The following is a 24,998-nucleotide window of genomic DNA, read 5'->3' as shown; positions in this document are numbered from 1 at the left end:
TTTGGTCAGCTATGAGGCTATAGTAGAAGACACTTGCCCAAGGTGCCATGCAGTGGGACAGAACCCAATAACCATGTGGTTATGTGATTGGGAAGCGAGTTTCTTACCACACAGCCATGCCTATGCCTATATATATCATCATCATCGTTTAACGTCCGTTTTCCATGCTAGCATGGGTTGGACGGTTCAACTGGGGTCTGGGTAGCCAGGAGGCTGCACCAGGCCCAGTCTGATCTGGCAATGTTTCTATGGCTGCATGCCCTTCCTAACGCCAACCACTCCGAGAGTGTAGTGGGTGCTTTTTACGTGCCACCGGCGGCTGGCAAACGGCCACGATCAGATGGTGCTTTTTACATGCCACCGGCACGGGGGCCAGTGCTGGCAACGGCCATGATCGGATGGTGCTTTTTACGTGCCACCATCACGGAGGCCAGGCGAGGCTGGCAAACGGCCACGATCAGATGGTGCATTTTATGTGCCAGTCGGCGCGGCGCTGGCAATGGCCACGTTTGGATGGTTCCCTTACATGCCACTGGCACTGGTATCACAGCTACAATTTCCATTGATGTTGATCAATTTCAATTTTGATTTTCACTTGTCTCAACAGGTCTTCACATGTAGGGTTGGTGTCACCAGAGTATATATATATATAAAATGTCTTTATTCCCCATAGGGGACAAACGGATTGAGTGGATTATATCGACCCCCAGTGCATAACTGGTACTTATTTAATCAACCCCCAAAAGGATGGAAGGCAAAGTCAACCTCAGCACAATTTAAATTCAGAACGGAACAGCAGACGAAATGCCGCTAAGCATTTTGCCCAGCATACTAATGTTTCTGCCAGCCCTCCGCCTTATATATATATCATCATTTAACGTCCATTGTACACGCTGACATGGGTCGGACAGTTTAACTGGGCTGGCACGCTGTCCCAGGATCTAGTCTGATTTGGCTTTTCTATGGCTGGATGACCTTCCTAATACCAACCACCCCGAGAGTGTAATGGATGCTTTTACACGACACTGGTATCTGCCACGACTGCGATTTTGCTCGGCTTGATGGGTCTTGGTCATTGCCTCCGTATGGTCCAACACTTGGATGGAGCTCAGCCACTTTGCTTCCATGAGACCCGTTGGAAAGAAACTCAGCCACCTTGCCTCCGTGAGACCCAGCACTCGAAGGATCTCAGCAACTTTGCCTCCGTGAGACCCATTGGAAAGGAACTCAACCACCTCGCCTCCGTGAGACCCGTTGGAAAGGAACTCAGCCACCTTGCCTCCATGAGACCCAGCACTCGAAGGATCTCAGCAACTTTGCCTCCGTGAGACCCATTGGAAAGGAACGCAACCACCTCGCCTCCGTGAGACCCGTTGGAAAGGAACTCGGCCACCTTGTCTCTGTGAGACCCATTGGAAAGGAACTCGGCCACCTTGTCTCTGTGAGACCCATTGGAAAGGAACTCGGCCACCTTGCCTCTGTGAGACCCGTTGGAAAGGAACTCGGCCACCTTGCCTCCGTGAGACCCGTTGGAAAGGAACTCGGCCACCTCACCTCCATGAGACCCGTTGGAAAGGAACTCAGCCACCTCGCCTCCGTGAGGCCCAGCACTCGAAAGGACCTCAGCCACTTTGCCTCTATGAAGCTCAGGATCTTGGCTACATGTACCTTCACATTTACATTTTTGTATTATGGCTGATGTATAACTGAAAACTCCAAAACTGGACAAGAAACTTAATGAATCATTAAAACTGTCAGGCTGTGTAGTGTAAGGAGCCAAAAGCACAAGTATCATTAAAATACATCCTTAGTGTGGGTCCTCTTGTCTTTTGGTGGTTGTGGGCTGTCCTGGATAAAACCATTAAAGAGTGATACCGGAATGGACATAGCTAATCTAAAAGAAGCAGCCCAGGATAGAACTGACTGGAGGACACTGATCCAACGAGTGACCGAGAGTCAACTTCTATTGAGCGGATAGAGAGAAAATGGAGAAAACCTCTGACAAACTCTAACAATGAGAGAATATTTTGGTGAAAAGCACGAAACATGTATCCACTGTTTAAATCTGGAAATGGTGAGTTGATAAAAATTTAGTTTAACCCTTTTGTTACCAATCCGGCTAAAACCGCCTCTGGCTCTGTAGTACAAATGTCTTGTTTTCATAAGTTCTGAACTCTCTCTCCAAAGTTGTTTTCAACTTTCCCTCGCGGTACTTGTCGGCTATCGGACTCGTCCCCGTATTTAGCCTTGGATGGAACTTACCACCCGCTTTGGGCTGCGTTCCCAAGCAACCCGACTCTTGGGCCGATGAACACCACCGGCTTCGAATGGGCCTGGCACCCGCTCTGGGCAGCCCCGATCTAGGGGACTCTGAACCTAGCCAGGCAAAACGATCCAAACCTTAGTCACAATTTATGTTCCTAACACTAGCTGAATGATAACCAAGTTATTTTACTAAATTCTTTGTTATATTTAAAATTAATTGAAAGAAATACGGAGCATCTCAACAGAAATATGGTAACAAAAGGGTTAAGATATATAATAGAGAAACAATTCTTAACCCTTTTGATACCAACCTGGTTGAAACCACCTCTGGCTCTGTAGTACAAATGCCTTGTTTTCATAAACACCGGAAGAAATATCATGCTTCCAAGTCCGGCATGTGCTTCCTAAAGCTGCCACACTTTGACAACAGAACTATTGTAGTGATACAACACACAGTCCCCAGAGAAGGACTCGACATAGAGATAGTGCTCATTGGCCCTTCCCTGAGAAAAGCTCTGTCCAAGAACACCTCTCACTACTCCGATGAGTACACATTGTCAAACTGCCCCTGAATTGAACCAGAGGACCTATGGTCCTTTCTATAAGATTTCTTGGCTCCTCTCTAAACTACTCAAGCCCTTACTACATGCATTCCCAGGACACGTCAGCAGCTCCCATGAAATCCTCACAATACTCAAAGATATCGGCCCCTCCACACTTAAAACTAACAAATACCCTTTTAGCTTCGATGTCGTTTCCCTCTACACCTCTGTACCCACTCTCCCAGCCGTTGGTATCCTCATAGATAAGGTGGCGAGCTGGCAGAAACGTTAGCACACCGGGTGAAATGCTTAGCGGTGTTTCGTCTGTCTTTACGTTGTGAGTTCAAATTTCGCCGAGGTCTACTTTGCCATTCATCCTTTCGGGGTCGATTAAATAAGTACCAGTTACGCACTGGGGTCGATATAATTGACTTAATCCGTTTGTCTCCTCTGTATTTAGCCCCTTGTGGGTAGTAAAGAAATAGGTATTTCGTCTGCCGTTACGTTCTGAGTTCAAATTCCGCCGAGGTTGACTTTGCCTTTCATCCTTTCGGGGTTGATAAATTAAGTAACGCACTGGGGTCGATATAATCGACTTAATCTGTTTGTCTGTCCCCTCTGTGTTTAGTCCCCTGCGGGTAGTAAAGAAATAGGTATCCTCATAGACCACATCATGTCCTTATCTCCCCCATATCTCCTTGTCCCCACCTCCCTTTTCCTTCCGTCCCTGCAGCCTCCTCTCCCCATCTTTCCCTTCATCTTCTTCCACCTCCCCATCCATCAACCTCCTGCTCTTCGGTCTCACACCCTTGGACATACAAGAGTTACTGCCCATTATAGTTGGTAACGCCTCCTTCCAATATAACAGTGATTTACAAACGGACTTCCGACCGGCCTAAGTATGGGATCTAGCCTATCAGGCCTGCTGGCCTGCTGGCCATCATGTACATGGATAAGCTAGAACGCACAGTACTCAATACCTGCCACTCACGCATCTTCTCCAGGTACATTGGTATCATCCGTTCCTCCAGGGATTAGGCCATTAACATACACTGGACCTTCATTAACACTGACATAAACATCAAATTCGAGATTGAACATCCAGACGAATCCGAAACTCTCTCTCTACTCAACTTCCAAATCAAGATCGCAGTGGAAGGCTCCATATTTACCAAATTCTACAGAAAAGCCGCTGCCAATAGAAAACTTATCGTCCACTACCAATTAGCCTTGCCCACCAGAGCCAAAGCCACATACCTGAGAAACGAGATTGCACATATAAACAATTGCAGGACATGACCGACAAAGCTGTCAACCCCAAACGGTTCCTCAGAGACCCAACCCTGAATGGCTAACCACCATCTTTAGCTAAACAATGGCGCCTGAAGAACGTCGAGGTCAATAAATGCTGGAAGAATTATCCTAGTGCCAAGTCCAGCATGTGCCTCCTAAAGCTGCCACACTTTGACAGAACTATTGTAGCGATACAACATGCAGTCCCCAGAGAAGGACTCGACATAGAGATAGTGCTCATTGGCCCTTCCCTGATTAAAGCTCTGTCCAAGAACACCTCTCACTACGCCGATGAGTACACATTGTCAAACTGCCCCATCAATGACCCTGAATTGTGCCAGAGGACCCATGTTGTATATGAGATCATCTGTGGCAAATGTGACACACCCTAGATTGGAAGCACGACAAGGAAACTGCATATACGCATTAAGGAACACAAGCAGGCAGACACTTCTATGAAGAAACATCTACAGCAATGCCAGACCCGGGAGTTCACATCAAGGCAACACAGCAGAACAGAGGCAACCTTAGAATGTCTGAAGCATTGAATACAAGGTAAGTCAACATTAATCCTCATATTTGTTTTCTTGATTTACTTTGCATTGTTTTGGCCTTACCCATGATCCTTTATACAATATCTTCTACACAATACTTCATAGTAATTATTCCATACACATATATATAGATTTATTCTTAAAGCTGGCTGTGGTAATTATCTCTATATATATATAAAGCTGAAGTTGTCTGTGTGTGGTAGCCTTCAACTAACACTATCTCCTCCGAGACCCTATGGCGCAAGTTGACCAAAATTGAGAGTATGATAGAAGAAGGCTTGCTCTTCCATCCGTAGAAAAAAATAATTCAAATTGGACCATATTAACACCAAAAATTATTTACATCAAAAAGGTGCTTCTGGAAGATGGTTGAGCTAAATGTTAATTTGCAGGTGTCAGTTTAACTTTTACTTCAAATCAATTCAGATTAGTTAATTTAATTTGTGAATCATCATTATTATCCTGATCATGTGTAAAAGATTCAAGCAAGGTCATTGCCAGTACTGCCTGACTGGCCCCGTGCATCCATCTGTAGAACCTCTGCATGATCAAGATTGAAGCCTGGTGCAGCCATCTGGTTCACCAGCCCTCAGTCATACGTCCAACCCATGCTAGCATGGAAAGCGGACGTTAAACAATGATGATCAATGCCTTAATGTCCATTCTTCATTCTGCTATTATAGGTTTTAGACATATCTTATGCCATATCATATTTTCTCTTCTCAACTGCAAATTCCAGAATCTTTCATTCTGGTCTCACCACTTATCGTGAACTAGCAGTGCTGGGTCATAATGCTAGTGCATGCACACATACAGCTAGCTGGCATTCAATTGGTGTATCAAGTTTCGGGCATTTTGGATAGAAAATTCACAAAAAAGTCACTTCTATTGATTTTTTTAATGGCTTTGCGGGTGACTGGGGAAATGTAAAGACGTGCACGACCACCCTTGGACGGTTTTGAATGACCATAGAAAGTGCGGCTTTGCTGGGTGGACTGGGGAAATGTAAAGACGTGCACGACCACCCTTGGACGGTTTTGAATGACCATAGAAAGTGCAAGCCCTCTAACTGAAAGATTGTGGATTTGTATAAAGGACACACACACAGACATTTTGCTGTTTATATATATAGAGATATTCTTAACCATCCATCTTCTCTGCTCACTCTTCAAGAGAGGGTTATAGGCTTAGAGTTCTCAGGTGCCTCCTTCCTAGAGTCATTCATATCAGGAGCAACCGTCATTAGATTTTTCCAGAGCGTCGCCAATACAGATAGCATCCAGACATCTCATTCTTAATCTACCCTCGAGTCTCCTGCCACTTGGCTCGAAGAATCCATCTTGTGACATTCTAATCACGTACCAGAGCTGTGACCTCTCAATGTGGACAGACAGTGGTTTGCCTAAACTACAAGCTACACACCCTACAGCGTGGCGTTACTCCAGAGGAGGGAACCCCGATTCAGCTGCTTGTATTTTTCAGCCATTACTTGTTTCAGTCATGTGACTGTGGCCATGCTGGGGCACTGCCTTTACTCAAGCAAATCAACCCCAGAACTTATTCTTTGTAAACCTGGTACTTATTCTATCAGTCTCTTTTGCCAAACCTCTAAGTTACGGGGACGCAAACACACCAGCATTGATTGTCAAGCGATGTTGGGTGGGACAAACACACGTATATCCGACAGGCTTCTTTCAGTTTCCGTCTACCAAATCCACTCGCAAGGCATTGGTCAGCCCGGGGCTATAGCAGAAGACACTTGCCCAAGGTGTCACGCACTTGGAATGAACTCGTAACCATGTGGTTGGTAAGCAAGCTACTTACCACACAGCCACTCCTGTGCCTAATTTGGGGCAGTGTTTCTCAACCTTTTTACCCTTGCGCAACCCTTAAAATATATTACATGTCTCAAGGAACCCCCAGCACAAAAGAAATTATATACTATATCTTTCTCATCGTAGTTCATGTGGTAAATATATAAACGTAACTACATGTGGATTGTTGGCCAATTTTTTTTCTCCCTCTGTCTTCTCTTTCTGAAGAAGAGCTTTGCTCAAAATGTAAAACTACCTTTTCTTCCTTCCCTGAGCATCTGTTAATACTTGAAATGCACCAAGTCCTTGCATTGTTGTATCACAGGCAAGGGTGCCCTCTACATCAGCAGCAGAAGTGTCCCCCCTACATGACACTGGCCATAACTTCAGCATCAGACAAAATGCTTAGCAACATCTTGAGTTCAAATCCCAACACACTGAACTTTACTTCTCATTCATCCTTTCAGGGTCAATAAAACAAAATACCAGTCATACTGTGGGGTCGATGTAATTGACCTGCTCACTCCCTGCAAAACTTCTGACCTTGAACTCTGCAATAGGACCAGTGTCCTGTTCAGGGCAGTTGTTGGTGGGGTCTCAGTCACTTACCTGTCATGGAAACTGAGGAACTGGCTTTAGGGGTCAGACAGCTGGGTGAGGAGCACCAAATCTTTTCTTTTACAAGTTTCTGTCATTACACTGTGGCCATGCTGGAGCACTGCCTTAAATAGACCCCAGTATTTTATTTTTTTAAAGCCTAGTACTTAGTCTATTGGTCTCTTTTGCTGAACTAAGTTACGAGGGCATAAACAAACCAATACTGGTTGTCAAGTAGTTGTGGGGGACAGACACACACAGAGTTTACACATCCAACAGAGGTAGAATCAACAAAATATATGCCCCATCAGGTGAGAGATAAATATCATACAGGTAGGGCTTGGACAGGTCACCTTCATTAGAGGAGGGGAGAGGATAAAAAAAAGGTAAACAAGGCGCAGCAGTGGCTGTGTGGTAAGTAGCTTGCTAACCAGCCACATGGTTCCGGGTTTAGTCCCACTGCGTGGCACCTTGGGTAAGTGTCTTCTACTATAGCCCTGGGCCGACCAATGCCTTGCGAGTGGATTTGGTAGATGGAAACTGAAAGAATCCTATCATATATATATATGTATGTATGTGTGTGTGTCTGTCCCCCTAGCATTGCTTGACAACCGATGCTGGTGTGTTTACGTCCCCGTTACTTAGCGGTTCGGCAAAAGAGACCGATAGAATAAGTATTGGGCTTACAAAGAATAAGTCCTGGGGTCGATTTGCTTGACTAAAAAAAAGGCGGTGCTCCAGCATGGCCGCAGTCAAATGACTGAAACAAGTAAAAGAGAGTAAAACATAAAGAAAGAAAAAAAAATACAGGGAAACAAGTAATATTTTAAAATTGAGTTTTTATACTTTTTAAAAATGGTATGACAATTAGAATCAGTTATTTGACAATTCCATTCGTTAAAGGAATTATTAATTGGGGGCGTGTTAATTCCAATACGTTGTTACTCTTAGTCAGAAATTCCTCAGAGAGAGAGATGTATGTATACAAGAAAATAGAAAAAAACAATCCAGTTTTGATAGCACTTACGACACATTATTTCATCTTAAAACATGAAATAAAAATGGTAAAAAGGTAATTAATGACTAAAATAAATAAAAATTAATCAAATAAATAAATTTTTTGCTTTGTTTGTTTTCTGTTTGTTTATGTTATTTTGTTTTTGATATTTATGTATTTTTTCTTTCCTTTCTTTTTCTTTTCTTTTGTAATTTATCAGATCAGTCAAGATGTAAACGATGATTTCATGATGTCATAGACGGGCGTCGTGCCGGAGATGTCGTCCTCGTCTTCCTCCTCCTCCACCTCTTCGATGTCCTCTTCTTCCTCTTCGTCGTCCTCTTCCTCTTCGCAGATTTCATTCTCTCCCTCATCACCACCATTGTTGCTGCTGCTGTTGTTGTTGTTCCCGCTTTGGTGCTGCTGCAGCATTTGTTGTTGCATCTGCTGCTGCTGCTCATCGTTGCTAAGGGATTTCGTGGTCGTCAACGACGCCGAGGACTTGTTGTGGGTCTTGAGGTGGACGCTGAGGTTTCCGGACACGGAGAAGGTCTTCTGGCAGAAGTCGCACTTGAACGGCCGCTCCCCCGTGTGCGTGCGCAGGTGCACGTTGAGGTTGCCGTACGTGGTGAACGCCTTGCGGCACACGTCGCATGGTAGGGTTTCTCGTCGGTGTGCGACCGCAAATGCACAGTAAGGTTACCGGATGTCGTGAACGCCTTTGGACACAGTGAACAGCGGAAGGGCCGCTCCCCGCTGTGTGTGCGCTTATGCGCCACCAGGCTGCTCGAAGTTGTGAACGTGTCTCCGCACTGGTCACACTGATAGGGTCTCGCCCCGGTATGAATCCGCTGGTGCACGTTCAGTGCGCCAGACGTGCGGAACTGCTTCTGACAGCGCGTGCATTTGTAGGGCCGGTCCCCCGTGTGTGTTCGCTGGTGCCGTTGCAGTTTCCCGGCCTCGGCGAACGCCCGGTTGCAGAAGGTGCACTTCAACAGCCGACCCTGGGGCTGCGACTGTGAGTGCGTCTTCACGTGTTGGTCGAGCTTCACGCTGTCTGTAAACGAAGCCCCGCAGTACTCACACTTGAAAAGCCTCTCGCCCGAGTACATACACTCGTGTGACTGCAGTTCAGAGAGGTTCTTGAAGCTCTTCTCACAATTTTGGCACTGCTTGATGCCAACGCGGGGCCTGTCTCTCAACCCGGCTCTGTTTGACGTAATGTCATTGCTCGGCGGCTCAGGCGTGCTGGCCGTAGTACTACTCCCACCACCGCCAATGCTGCTGCTGTTTCCAAAGTTGTTCTCCACGTAATACTTGGGGTAGGTCATGTTGCTGTCGAGGGGCGACGGCACCCCGGAGCCACCGAGGACGTGCACAACCATGTGCTCGTTGAGTTCTTCGAAGCTGTCAAAGCTGCGATAACACATCTGGCACTTGGACGACGAAGTCGAGGTCTGTCCTGGAAGCGACCCCATTCGCTGCTGCTGCTGCTGTTGTTGATGATGTTGCTGAAGTTTCCCCACGTTCATACTCACGCTGTCGTTCATGCCCAGGTAAGCAGTGCTTTGGAAATTCGGAATATAATTCTTCTCCCTCGTGTCCGTGCTGTGGATCAGCTGGTGAGTGGAGAACTGCTCAAAATCGGAAAATATCTGTGGACAACAACTGCAAGGATACAATGGACCGTCACTGGAATGGCTCTTCAGGTGCTGAAGTAACAAATAATTATATTTGAACGTTTTCTCACAGCTGGTGCACTTCAAACTTTTTCCCATAGCTCACTTTTATTATTATTATTGTTGCTGTTGTTCTTCTTTTCTTTCTTTGTTTCAGATTTCTTCAAACATTACACGGCTGTTTCTTTTTTCCACAGACTCCATACCAAGGAAGAGAGAAAGAAGTTGGTAAAAACCTGCAAAGAGATGAAAACAAAATCAAATCTCGGTTGACAAGGTGGAATTTAAAAGAAAAGGTTAGTAATATATATTCCTTTACTACCCACAAGGGGCTAAACACAGAGGGAACAAACAAGGACAGACAAACAAATTAACCCTTTCGTTACCATATTTCTGTTGAGATGCTCTGTGTTTCTTTCAATTAATTTTAAATATACCAAAGAACTTAGTAAAATAACTTAGTTATCATTAAGCTAGTGTTAGGAACATAAATTGTGACTAAGGTTTGGTGGAAGATTTTAATTCAAAACTTATGAATACAAGACATTTGTACTACAGAGCCAGAGGTGATTTCAACCAGGTTGGTATCAAAAGGGTTAAGAATTGTTTCTCTATCATATATATCTTAACCCTTTCGCTACCATATTTCTGTTGAGATGCTCTGTGTTTCTTTCAATTAATTTTAAATATAACAAAGAATTTAGTAAAATAACTTGGTTATCATTCAGCTACTGTTAGGAACATAAATTGTGACAAGACATTTGTACTACAGAGTCAGAGCCGGGTTGGTAATGAAAGGGTTAAGTCGATTATATCGACACCAGTACTTAATTTATTGACCCCTGAAAGGCAAAGTTGACTTCGGCGGAATTTGAACTCAGAATGGCAGACAAAATACGGCTACGCACTTCACCCAGCATGCCAACGTCTCTGCCAGGCACAGAAGTGACTGTGTAGACACGTATGAGGGGTACCTTTGTATCCGGCCAGGGGTTGGTTAACTTGTTTTAGTTACTACCTCAGTAATAAGATCAGGCTGGAGAAAAAGTACCTTTCATGAGAAGATGGAAGCTGGGAGTGTTTGGTACCAGGTTAGTGGAAGCCAAAAACAGGAAAGAAAAAGCAAGGGGTCTACCCTGGTGGTCGGATGCCTATTCTTCAGAGAAGCCATTACAAATTTCAGCGTACAAGGGTCAGTCGGAATTTAGGGACGGTCAGAATTTAAGCAGAGGGGGGAGAAGCGAGTAATTTCATTTGTAATGAGCAACGCTTAAGTCAAAAGCTATAAACATATTTATTAAATTATTGTAAATATTTAATCACTACTTCACCCCTTTTATGTTTGTCTGTTCTTGTTCGTCCCCTCTTTATAATGCCTTCATAGCAAATATTTATGGTATTTATGTAATAAAGTAGCTTGCTTACAAACAATATGGTTCAGTCCCCAATGCGTAGCACCTTAAGCAAGTGTCTTCTACTATAGCCTCGGGCCGACCAAAGCCTTGTCAGACGGAAACTGAAAGAAACTTATAATGTATATATATGTGTGTGTTTGTCCCCCAACATCGCTTGACAAACGATAGAATAAGTACTGGGCTTACAAAGAATAAGTCCTGGGGTCGATTTGTTCGACTAAAGGCGGTGCTCCAGCATGACCACAGTGAAATGACTGAAACAAGTAAAAGAGTAATTAAGTACTTAGGTTCTCATTCACTTATTTTGCTACTAGTAGGAAGGCACAAGCATTGACAGCCTTTCACAAACTAAAGAAGGTCTGGAACTCCAAATTGCTTGGGCAAATCAAAATCCAGCTGTTCATTGCAATTGTTGAATCTATTTATATGGCAATGAAACAAGGAAGATATCAGGTGGTCGTGGGATGTGCTAGAAAACAACTACTAAATCTCTCTTAAATTACATGCTTTTTTTTCTACATAATCGTACGAATTCCTGTCTGTAGAACACAAATTGGCAAAACTTTTCTGAAAATCCCCCAAAAATATAAAAGTTATGACTGGATATATGGAGTGTTTAAACCAGAATTCTGCCAACATTTTTGTAGGCATGCCAGTGTAGTCCTGTGACTTTTATTTCTTTATTATCTAAAACGACGAGAAGGTCATAACTGGATTGCCTGAGCATAAGTTCGGGTTTACAACGAGCTGAATCCAGAGATTGCAAGGGGGAACAACTGTGTATTCACCAAAAGTTAGCAAGGGAGACAACTTGATATATATAAGGTGTTTAGCCCTAGGCCTTAATTTAGATCACTTTGAAAGAGAATTTATTTTACGAACAGGTATCAAAAGGATTAAGACAAGCATCATGGAAAGATCTGGATGCTAAAATCATACGATTAGGGTGTTCTTGTCAAAATACAGCCTCTCTTTTAGTTTCCCTCTACCAAATCCATTCGCATGGCTTTGGCCAGCCCGCGAAATTTCTAACACTGGGGATTGAACCATGTGGTTGGGTAGCAAGCTTCTTACCAAAAAGCCACACCATTGCAGCAATCTTATTTTACTTGTTTCAAATCACGGGGCTGCGGCCATGCCGGAGCATCACCATGATGGGTATCTATTTATTATATTAGTCTCTTTTGCTAAACTGCTCATTCCAGACAAAGGGCTTCTTTCAGTTTCCGTCTACCAAATCCACTCACAAGGAATTGGTCGGCCCAAGCCTATAGTAGAAGACACTTGCCCAAGGTGCCACGCAGTGGGACTGAACCATGTGGTTGGTAAGCAAGCTACTTACCACACAGCCACTCTCATAACTTCAGAAAATTTTTGCCAATTCACACCTTCGTTCTGGAAGTCACTTGGCCCTACTATCCCTCTGACGCCATCATGGACCGTTAGCTCCTACACGCATTTTTCTTTTCTGTGTATCTTCCTGTAGAAGAGCGTAGGCTCGAAAAGTAAAAGACTTTCTATTCCTGAGCGCCATACTAATACATTTGTTTGTACTCCACCTGCCTTTTGTTTATTTTCGTAAACTTTCCCGTTATATATACACACACACATATATATACTTACCAGACAGCCACTCCTGCACCTCTCATAACTTTTTATACTTCAGAAAACTTTTGCCAATATATGTTCTACACACGGAAATTCATATGATTAAGGGCTATTTAGCTGTTATTTTTGACACATCTCACGACCACCTGATACCTTCCTCTGCTATGTATTAATGTTTTTTCGATATTTTCTCCCCATAAACACATTTAATGGAATGATAATGCACCCCAGGGTGGTCCAGTGCTGAAACTTACACAAAAAAAAAATTCGGACTGATTTTTTTAAATTCAAAAACTAGTGAAAACTTTAGAATTTATGGAGGTGAAGGTTAAATGCATAATCGTATGTAGAACACAAATTCGCAAAAACTCTAAAAAAAAAAAATATATATATATATATATTATGAGGTGTTATTTAAACCAGAATTCTGCTTTTCCCTTTTATATAATTTCAGGTAACCACCAAACCAAATCAAATGTAAGCAGTCTGAAGCGAGAACTACAACATTCAATGAATTTCAGAGAAAGCCATGCAGTCCTGTCAGTGATTTTCCCCCATCAAAACCTTTTGTCTTCTGTGCTCAGACGTTCGCCATATTACCTCGTCTCGGCAGACGACAACAGCGCGTGGTCACATTCGTAGCCGATACTTCTTTGAACGCTCACATAACACCCCCCTCTTCTCCCACCAGTCCGCTCAATCCTCCAACTATCACTCCGCACCTTCTCCCCCCCCCTCTGTATCTATCAATCTATTCTTCCCACTCCTCTTTCTGGTCTGCTTAACTTCGTACCCACCTCCTCTCTCTCTGCTTGTCTTTATCCCTCCCACCCTTCTAGCTACGTAGTCCTTCTACTATCACCCCCGTACCCCCCTCTATCTGTCCCATGCTCCCTCCCTTTTCTACTTCTTTAATTTCCTCTTTTCGACAACAGCGTCCCGTAATTCAAGCGCGTGTTCACATTCGTAGCCGATACTTCTTTCATCCTACACCCACAAACAATGGAACGCTCACATAACCACCTCCCCTTCTCATTCCAGTTCGCTCAATCCTCCAACTATCACTCCGTACCTCCCCCACTCTGCACCCCCTTTTCTATTTACTTTCGTAGAGTACAAATTTACTATTGTTATTATACTTTGAGACAGTCATTTTCTTTTACCTGCCCCCAACAAAAAGACCTACATGTAGTCAGTTAAAACCAGCCCTAATAGATTGGTGGTATTCATCTTCTCTTCAACTCTACTACTTTTATATATGTTACTAGCTGTCCATTAAAAATCAACATAATTTTGATTTGTTTGACTCTTAATACTTATTCCTAAGTATTGCAAACTATTTCATAGTGTACAAAGCAATATTTTTCCCTTTAGATACTTTCAAAGTTGCAAGTTAAAACCCTATAAGTATATCTGGAATATTTAATAATACTTTCTTCCTTGTAATTTCATATAATAATTTGTACTGAATATTATATATTGGTATACTCTTTTACTTGTTTCAGTCATTTGACTGCGGCCATGCTGGAGCACAGCCTTTAATCGAGTAACTCGACCCCGGGACTTATTCTTTTGTAAGCCCAGTACTTATTCTATTTTGCCGAACCGCTAAGTAACGGGGACGTAAACACACCAGCATCGGTTGTCAAGCAATGCTAGGGGGACAGACACACGCATATATATATACGATGGGCTTCTTTCAGTTTCCGTCTACCAAATCCACTGGTTGGATACTCTCTTCCTTGTAATTTGTACTGAATATCATATATACTCTTTTACTTGTCTCAGTCATTTGACTGCGGCCATGCTGGAGCACCGCGACTTATTCTTTTGTAAGCCCAGTACTTATTCTATTGGTCTCTTTTGCCAAACCGCTAAGTAACGGGGACAAACACATATATACGACGGGCTACTTTCCGTCTACCAAATCCACTCACAAGGCTATAGTAGAAGACACTTGCCCAACGTGCCACGCTGTGGGACTGAACCCAGAACCATGTGGTTGGTAAACAAGCTACTTACCACACAGCCACTATCTGGAATATTTAATAATACTTTCTGCCTTGTAATTTCATATAATTTGTACTGAATATTGGTATCTTTCTATTTCCTATAAAACACACCCAAGAATAATTGACTTACATAATGGTTTGGGTCTCTGAATTGGAATCGCATTGCTCCACTTCTTCCTTCATTTATACATGAATAAATTGTCCTTTAGATGCTTATAAACAACTGTGTTTCAATTAAAATGGATTCTTGTTAGTATATGGCAGAATCAGTAGAGTGCCAGATATAATGCTTTGTTGTACTTAGTAATAATATCTTTCTGCATTAAATTCCATTGATGTATACTGTGTCTTTCATCCTCTAGGGTAGATAAAGTAAGTACTAGTCAATGTTGATTATGCCCTCCCCGAAATATTTTATTTACCAGCCATATATTATTGTACTTCCAGACAAAGAACAATAAAAAAGATCTAAAGTTAGGAACGAAATTGTATGCTTATATATCGCAAACACACACATGAATGCATTTATATACATGCAAACAACAACGCATCACCATACTTGCACTCTGTCACCCCCGCCTATTCTTAGATCTTTCCCCTTCCAACCATTTCTGAACTCTTTAGAATCTTCTGCAGCCAACCAAGTTTGATGTCACTGCTTATAACGGAGTATTTTGAAGAAACACTCATTATCACTATGGACTCCGTGTGGGCAGTCATCTAAAAGGCTTTGTTCGTCATGATGCTGACATAAGTTCCTTGTCTTTCCTGATGAGAAGGCGGCATAATGTACCCTCGGAATATGCAATCTTCGAAACATATGTTGAGAATAAAAGAATTTTGTTAGACCGTCGTTCGACTCCATTCTCTCATTTATCTATGTGTATATTATATTAAATTAGAGATAAAAACCACTATTAGGTAAATCAAACAGTGAAAAACATAAGCCAATATATATCAAAGGTATTAAATTTAATAAGATAAAGAGTAAAACAGTATGATCGTTTCATGGCTGTACAATAATCTAAATTCAAGTTATGGTTAATTGAAATATCTAAAAAATAATCAGAAATATTTAAACAATATTTTTAAGATATGAATAATTTTACTTATATCAAACTAGAAACATAAAACTTAATAATTATATCAAAATCGACTACAATGTTATATATTAATTTATAAGGTAGGAAACCCACCAATAATCTAATATCGGTATTAATCTATATCTAATTACATAAATATTTAAAAATGACTATTATATATAAATATTACAATTAGGATCTAAAATAATCTCTATAATAAATATATATGCACATATAATAAAAACCTAATAAATTAATTTTTCATATTTAAACCAGCCATATCTGGTCTCTCACACCAACCCTACAATATCTTTTATAAAAATTAACAGCTACCTCATAGTTGCAAGATCAATTCAAAAGAATGTGGATGAAGAAGCATTAATTTTGGTAGAATAATGCGAACACTAAAGGGTTAAAGATGAAATAGCTAATTTCAAAATACAATTAGACGAACTTTCGGAAATCATATGTAGAATACTTATAGAAATAATCAATTCGTAGTAATATAGTATTGAATAAATACAATTATCAATGGGAATAACTAAGTTATGCTATTAAATTAGACATGGCCTGGACCAATTTTTAGTCGAAAAATATCTAATTTAATTATAAGAAATTTAAAACTACAATTAATACATATATATACAAAAGTCTAACATTAAACAACAAATCTATCGCTAAGTAGTATCTTATGAATAAACTTAATATCTAATAATTAGATCATTACATAAGGAAAATATTATTACACAGTATTAAAATTTGAAGATATAAATATATGTATATATACATACAGACATGTATGTGTATATATGTACATATATAACGGGAAGGTTTACGAAAATAAACAAAAGACGAAGGCAGGTGGAATACAAACACACAAATGTATTAGTATGGCGCTCAGGAATAGAAAGTTATTTACGTTTCGAGCCTACGCTCTTCGACAGAAAGGAAACAAGAAGTGAAAAATGTGTGTAGGAGCTAACGGTCCATGATGGCGTCAGAGGGATAGTAGGGCCAAGTGACTTCCAGAACGAAGGTGCGTTTGTGAAATGACATGTGGGTTCGGGTAGAAAGAGAAGTAGGGGGTGGAGAGTTGAGCCCAAATGGCCTCTGTGCAAAGACAATTCGAACACAGACAGGTGTTGCAGAGGTGGTCAGCAAAGTGGCGTCCCGTTTGTCCGATGTGCAGAGAGAGCAGGAGATGATGATGATGCGTGCCGGTGAGAGGTAAGGGCAAGTGCGGCAACGAGCCAGGGAAGGAGCTGTGGACCAAGAGGTCTCGGTTAGGGAAGAGGTGTGGATGGGTCGGACTGGAGATGCCAGAAAGCTCGAAGAATGGTGCATTGGAGTGGTAAGTGAGAGACTGTAGAGCAGATGTACGGTCTACGGAACGTGCTCTGACAAGGGCCGTGTGGATAGTAGTGAGGGGTATCCATGTAGGATGAAGTGGCAAGCCATGAGTTGAGACTCAGTCACTACAGAGCCTACGTAGACGGAGGAATTGGGGATGGAAATCTTGGTGTGGGAGGAGTGCAGTGATGAATGCTGACAGAAATGTCAAGGAGGGCAGGATTGAGAGGAAGGAATCTAGATGTGAGGTGGCACCTAAAATGTCAATGTAACGACCGTATAGTTCGGGAGTGGGACCAGTGAAACTAGAGAATATTTGGGCCTCAACATAGCCAACAAACAGGTTCGTATAATTGGGGCCCATTTGCATTCTCGAGAACTGTTGGTAGAACTCACCCGCGAATGAGAAGCAGTTAAGAGAAAGGACAAGTTCGGCCAGACGAATGAGAATGGAGGAGGTCGAGAAAGTGTTGAAGTGCCCGCAGTCCTTCGAAAGAAGCCGGAGAGCATGGTTGGTGTTGTGGAAGGGAAGAGACGCCACTAGGGGGTCGAGGTATTTAGAGATGAGCTCCATGGGGCAGCCAGAGTTGTTGTATGTATGTATAAATTAAATTATTAGGCAAATCAAACAGTGAAAAACATAAAAATAATATAATACACAAAATTAAAAATTATTAATCTATATTTATAAATTTTTTTCTTAACTATCAAAAAGTATTAAAACATTTAATACAAAAAGTAAAACCACTACGTACATATGTATATATATATGGCTTTGATCGACCCAAGGCTATAACAGAGGACATTTATCCAAGGTGCCACACATTAGGACTGAACCCAGAACCATTTGTTTGGGAAGCAAGCTCCTTACCAGACGGCCACATTCATATATACAAACCACTGCAACACGTCTTTTAGTTAGTTACACTCCCACACAGCACTAACAGTGAACAAGAATCGGCGACAATAGACGTCATTGATTGGTTGAAATTGCCGAAATGCAAGAAATATCTTACAAACTACAGAATTTTCTCAAGAAAGCCAAGAGAAAAAGATGTTTTATAAACACATTCTACCAGAATATGATGTTTTAAAGTGTTTAGTTACTCCCTCTACTTGTTTCAGTCATCTGACTGCAGCCATGCTGGAGCACCGCCTTTAATCGAGCAACTCGAACCCGGGACTTATTCTTTGTAAACCCAGTACTTATTCTATCGGTCTATTTTGCTGAACCGCTAAATAACGGGGACATAAACACACCAGCATCGGTTGTCAAGCAATGCTAGGGGGACAGGCACATACATATATACGACGGGCTTCTTTCAGTTTCCGTCTACCAAATTCACTCACGAGGCCTTGGTCGGCCCGAGGCTATAGTAGAAGACACTTGCACAAGTTGCTACGCAGTTGGACTGAACCTGGAACCATGTGGTTGGTAAACAAGCTACTTACCACACAGCCACTCCTGCGCATGTGTGTAAGAGAGTGACACTGTGTAGAAATAGCACCCTACTATATTGGCTTAAAATTTTGACACAAGGCCAGCAATGTAAGTGAATTACGTTGATTCAAGTGTTTAATTACTAAAGCTAATTGGGAAGATAATTTTTGGTATGTGGCAGATGCTCGGGAGCAATAAGTATCACTGAAAATGTGTAGAGAACAACTTCTGTCACATTCCGGGGAGAAAAACTAGTAGTTGATAGCTTCCGTTACCTAGGTGACAAAGTCAGTAACAGGGGTGGGTGCACTGAAAGTGTAACTGGTAGAATAAGAATAGCCTGGGCAAAGTTCAGAGAGCTCTTACCTCTGCTGGTGACAAAGGGCCTCTCACTCAGAGTAAAAGGTAGACTGTATGATGCATGTGTACAAACAGCCATGCTACATGGCAGTGAAACATGGGCCGTGACGGCTGAAGATATGCATAAGCTCGCAAGAAATGAAGTCAGTATGATCTGATGGATGTGTAATGTCAGTGTGCATACTCGACAGAGTGTAAGCACCCTGAGAGAAAAGTTGGACCTAAGAAGCATCAAATGTGTGCAAGAGAGACGACTGCGTTGGTATGGTCATGTGGCAAGAATGGATGTGATAAACTGTGTGAAAAAGTGCCACACCCTAGCGGTTAAGGGAACCTGTGGTGAAGCACGACCTTCGAACATTAGGCCTCGCTGAGGCAATGACTAGTGACCAAAGCCTTTGGAAATATGCAGTGCGTGAGAAGACCCCGCAAGCCAAGTGAGACCATAACTGGTGGCCTATGCCTGGGGTATAACCAGCCCACTAATGCGTACCTTTCCTTCAGCGGACACTAAAATCAGCTTGCAAAGACCTGTTGAAGCAAATGAAATCAAATTTGCCAATTTGATGACCAGCACCCGTGCCAGTGGAGTGCTAAGACCACCATCTGAAGGTCATCGCTGCCAGAGCAGGTGACCGGCTTCCATGCTATAGCATGTAAAAAGCACCGGTGGCACATGAAAAACATTCAAGCGAGGTGGCCATTGCCAGTACCGCCTGACTGGCCCTTGTGGCATGTAAAAGCACCCACTACACTCTCGGAGTGGTTGGCGTTAGGAAGGGCATCCAGCTGTAGAAACTCTGCCAGATCAAGATTGGAGCCTGGTGCAGCCATCTGGCTTGTCAGTCCTCAGTTAAATCGTCCAACGAATGCTAGCATGGAAAGCAGACGTTAAACGATGATGTTGAGGGTGAAAGACAAAGTCAAACGCCACAGAATTTGAACTCGGAACATAAGGACAAAATGCTGCTAATGATTCAGCCAGCTTGCAACCTTAACCCTTTAGCATTTAAACCGGCCAAAAGTATTCTGCCTGTTCCATGTTCAAACTGGCCAGATCTGGTCTCTCACACCAACCCTACAATATCGTTTTAAAAATTAACAGCTATCTCATAACTGCAAGATTAATGCATGATTAGTTCAAGGCAATGTGGATGAAGAAGCATTAATTTTGGCAAAATAATGCGAACACTAAAGGGTTAAAGTTGACCTTTGCAGGATTTGAACTCAAAGAGCCAGAATGATTACCACAAAGCAATCTCTGCTCCAACACTTTAACAACTTGGCTAGCCAGCCTCCGCATCCCTGCCATATCACAAAATGAGGTTCAAAATTGTCTAATGCAGGTGTGTATCTGCTGAGATTTTAAGCAAAAAATTTTAAATTACGATATTTAAATCTATTCTATCGGTCTCTTTTGCCGAACCGCTAAGTGACGGGGACGTAAACACACCAGCATCGGTTGTCAAGCAATGCTAGGGGGACAAACACACGACAGGCTTCTTTCAGTTTCCGTCTACCAAATCCACTCACAAGGCTTTGGTCGGCCCGGGGCTATAGCAGAAGACACTAACCCAAGATGCCACGCAGTGGGACTGAACCCGGAACCATGTGGTTGGTAAGCAAGCTACTGACTACACAGCCACTCCTGCGCCTATATGTTCATTATACACACATACACAAACGTTGCGTGTCTTTGTTCCCCTGCGTATATTTCTACACACATGTATGTATAAATAGTTTGAATGAGAGACGATGTGAATGTAAGATTTAACTTCAATTAAAAAAATATATATATACAAACTCCTACGTTATATATTGGATGTTTATATTCTTCATTTGTAAACACAAACGTCCGTCAATCTACAGACAATGAATATAAGATCCCTCTACATATCAATTGACCCTTCCTCTCGTTTCTCTAGTCCAACTTGCTAGGTTGGATATTTAATTGACACATAATATATAGCGGTCTATCAAACGTACCCCTTATAGAAAGGGGTGGTTTTGGCTGGAATAGGTTTGATCGTGGGGGCGTCAGATCGCGGATGACCCAGGGGATTACAACGTGTGTGTGTGTAGCCCAACATATAAGACAAAACAATACATACACACACACATACCGATCTGCCCAATTATCTATACATAGAGATGGAGGAAGAGAGACAAACGGACAGAAAGAAAGATATATAGAGTAGACAGACAGACGGAAAGATAAATAGACAGACAGACATATAGAAAGATAGATAGAGCCTGTCGCTCTGCAAATGTTCTGACATCTACATATCCGTATGTTGCCCACTACAAGACATACATTGTCTCGCTACGAAGATGCATTTATTTAGATTGCCGATCTAGCAATCCATCCAGCTACCACAAATATATATATACACACAATGCACCATATATACACACAGATTTAGCTATCAACTAAATTCTTCTCTACACAATACAGAAATATATATAGATAGATATACACACAGAGATACAAAGCATGCACACACATTGTATAATATAAAGCATACACCTCTCTCTCTCTACACACACATATATATTGTATATACATATCTCTCTCTCTCCCTCTACACACACATCTATGTATGATATAATAAAAAGTGTATATATATATCGTGTATACAAAGCATGCACACACATTGTATAATATAAAGTATACACCTTCTCTCTCTACACACACACATATATATATAGACATAGAGACCATGCACATATATATTGTATACTATAAAGTATACACAGATCTCTCTCTCTCTCACTCCACACACACATCTATCTATAATAAAAAGTATATATATATATCATGTATATAGACGGGTATACAAAGCATGCACCCACATTGTATAATATAAAGCATACACCTCTCTCTCTATACACACAAATATATAGACATACAGGGCATGCACACATATATTTATGATATAATAAAAAGTATATATATCGTGTATACAAAGCATGCACACACATTGTATAATATAAAGCATACACCTTCTCTCTCTCTACACACACATATATATATATATATTTGTAGATATATAAACCATACACATATATATTGTATACACAGATCTCTCTCATCCTCTACACACACATCTATAATAAAAAGTATATATAAATCGTGTATACAAAGCATACACCTCTCTCTCTACACACACACATATATTATATACTATAAAGTATACACATATATCTCTCATCCTCTACACACACACACATATATATATATGTATGATATAATAAAAAGTATATATATACACACACACAGATACAAAGCATGCACCTACACACATATATATAAATATATGTTGTACAACCACAATGTAATAAAGAATAGACGTATATGTAACTCACGTAGTAACCTCCAGCATGGGCCGACATCAATCCGTCGAGCAGAGGCAGAAGCTTGGCCGTTGGCTTCGTGTAAGACCTCCGTCCGAGCCTAACGACATCGGAACATGTGTTAAGACGTAGAAGGGGACGAAAGAAGAAAGGGATTCTCTCTGCTAAGACATAAAGACGTATTGTGGGAAGTGTGGGAGTATGTAATTCGCGATCAACGCACCGTAGCAGGCATAGATGTACGTATATACGGGTATATGTGTATCTAGGTGTGTATATGTGTTCGTAGGCAGACAGATATGTGTATATATACGCGTGTATATAGGTGTGTGTATGTGTCAAAGGTTCTGTAATGAAAATTAGTGGTGGGGGAAAAAAAATGGCGTTGCTTGTCGTAAATTTTTCCACCAAGGGAGACAACTCGGGTAATTTGTCATATTATGCGCCGACCAACGGGCAGATGATGCAGAAGGGACTAATCGAGGAAGTTCACCGCTTCCGGTACCTACAGCTTTCTCTCCCCCCCCCGTGTCTTCGTTCTTTTTTTTTTTCTTCGTTCTTCCTTAGCTTCCTCCTTCACCTTTCTCCTCTCTCGTTCTCTTTCTTCCTCCTCCCCTCGTGTCTTCGTTCTTTCTTTTCTTCTTCCTCCTCTTTGTTCTCCTGTCCTCTCTTTCTTAGCTTTCTCCTCATCCTCCCTCGTTCTTTCTTTTCTTCATCCATCCTTGTCTTCTCTTCTTCCTCCTCCTGTCCTCTCTTTTCTTCGTCTTTCCTTCTTCTTTAACTTTCTCGTCTTTCCTCCTTCGTTCTCCCCCCCCCCATCTTCGTCTTATTCCTACTCTCTTCTATTAATAACAGAAGTGACAGCTATCATGGTCAAGTGCCGCAGCTGGCACAGTTCAGAACCTTTGCTGAAATTACACCCATCACCATATTACAACCACCTCTATTTCTGCTACCAGATTCCCTACAACCTCATCCACCACTTTTACTAATACTAGCAGTATCGCCTGGTGTTGCTCGGGTTTGTTTCGACCCTTTAGAATTGGAATTTTTGGAAAGTAAAAATTTTGCATTATGTAGCTTGTCATTCTCTTTAAGTGAACATTTTTCTGGTTGAAACACACTGAAAAATGGTGACACAGCAGTCAAAAAAAATAGGGATTTTCATAGACCCCCACCCCACACACCTTTTTGATGTAAATAATTTTTGGTGTTAACATGGTCCAATTTGAATTTTTTCCTCTACAGAAGGAAGAGCAAGCCTTCTTCTATCATACTCTCAATTTTGGTCAACTTGTGCCGCAGGGTCTCGGAGGAGATAGTGTTAGTTGAAGGCTGTCAAACCTGCCACACACACAACTTCAGCTTTATATAGAGAGAGATAATTACCACAGCCAGCTTTAAGGATAAAAATGCTCTGGGTTTGTGCCGGGAAGGAGTACAAATAATGCTTTCAGTCACTAAACATTAGTTGACTGGAATAAGCCTTTAACAAGGTACCACTTAGTCATTAAGAAAACTACAGGGTGGTCCAAAAGTTGCCTGTGCCCTCTATGTTAGCCCCTTGTGGGTAGTAAAGAAATAGATATTTCGTATGCTGTTACATTCTGAGCTGAAATTCCACCGAGGTTCACTTTGCTTTTCATCCTTTCGGGGTCAATAAAATAAGTACCAGTTACGCACTGGGGTTGATATAATCGACTAAATTCCTTTGTTTAGCCCCTTGTGGGCAATAAAGAAGTATATACATTGTCTGACCTGGATGCACCAGCACGTGTGTTACCTATGTGTGTCATCATCGTTCAACGTCCGTTCTCCATGCTAGCATGGGTTGGACGGTTCGACCGGGGATCTGGGAAGCCAGCACCAGGCTCCAGTCTTATCTGAAAAAGTTTCTACAGCTGGATGCCCTTCCTAACGCCAACCACTCCGCGAGTGTAGTGGGTGCTTTTTACGTGCCACCTGCACTGGTGCATTTTATGGAAGCCAGTCAAGGCGGCACTGGCTTCGGATGGTGCTTTTTACGTGCCACCGACACGGAAGCCAGTCGAGGCGGCACTGGCTTCAATCCGGATGGTGCTTTTTACGTGCCACCGACACGGAAGCCAGTCTAGGCGGCACTGGCTTCAATCCGGATGGTGCTTTTTACGTGCCACCGACACGGAAGCCAGTCTAGGCGGCACTGGCTTCGGCTACGATCCGGATGGTGCTTTTTACGTGCCACCGACACGGAAGCCAGTCGAGGCGGCACTGGCTTCGGCTACGATCCGGATGGTGCTTTTTACGTGCCACCGACACGGAAGCCAGTCGAGGCGGCGCTGGCATCGGCCACGAGTCAGAGTGCTTTTTACGTACCTCCAGTCCCAGGACCCTGGCATCTGCCAGTCATAGGATTGGTTCAATTTCGATTTCACTTGCCCCAACAGGTCTTCGCAAGCAAGGGGGTTGCCATAGGTGCCTGTTGTCGGATGAGGTTCGATATCGCCTTCGCTTGCCTCAACAGGTCTTTGTGTGTCCAAGGGGGGAAAGGCATGCACATATATGTATGCATGCACGTACGTATCTTCTTAAGCAGAGCTTATTGATGGCTATACACCATTAGCAATGATAATAACAATCAGTAAAGGCACAACAC

General features: G+C 42.3%; 1 protein-coding gene and 2 long non-coding RNA genes across 3 annotated transcripts; 1 reads left to right on the top strand and 2 right to left on the bottom strand.

Annotated features, from left to right (window-relative positions):
* Window positions 1-2,190: 2,190 nt before the first annotated feature.
* LOC118768435 lies at window positions 2,191-23,874 on the bottom strand. The gene is made up of 4 exons (XR_005004278.1): window positions 23,864-23,874; window positions 15,637-15,642; window positions 2,370-2,376; window positions 2,191-2,321 (listed from the first exon to the last, which is right to left on the bottom strand). It is a non-coding gene; the product is annotated as an uncharacterized LOC118768435 (long non-coding RNA).
* On the top strand, window positions 3,390-13,559 carry LOC115226149. Its single transcript, XR_003883004.2, has 3 exons — window positions 3,390-4,655; window positions 9,939-10,037; window positions 13,219-13,559. It is a non-coding gene; the product is annotated as an uncharacterized LOC115226149 (long non-coding RNA).
* On the bottom strand, window positions 7,890-22,911 carry LOC115226148 (zinc finger protein 160). Its single transcript, XM_029797144.2, has 2 exons — window positions 22,376-22,911; window positions 7,890-9,977 (listed from the first exon to the last, which is right to left on the bottom strand). The coding sequence occupies exon 2, from the start codon at window positions 9,838-9,840 to the stop codon at window positions 8,548-8,550; it is 1,293 nt and encodes a 430-aa protein (XP_029653004.1). The 5' UTR covers window positions 9,841-9,977; window positions 22,376-22,911; the 3' UTR covers window positions 7,890-8,547.
* Window positions 23,875-24,998: the final 1,124 nt, after the last annotated feature.

The sequence above is a fragment of the Octopus sinensis genome, linkage group LG29 (genome assembly GCF_006345805.1).
Source record: "Octopus sinensis linkage group LG29, ASM634580v1, whole genome shotgun sequence".
Taxonomy (NCBI): domain Eukaryota; kingdom Metazoa; phylum Mollusca; class Cephalopoda; order Octopoda; family Octopodidae; genus Octopus; species Octopus sinensis.
This window is presented reverse-complemented; position numbering and strand designations above follow the sequence as displayed.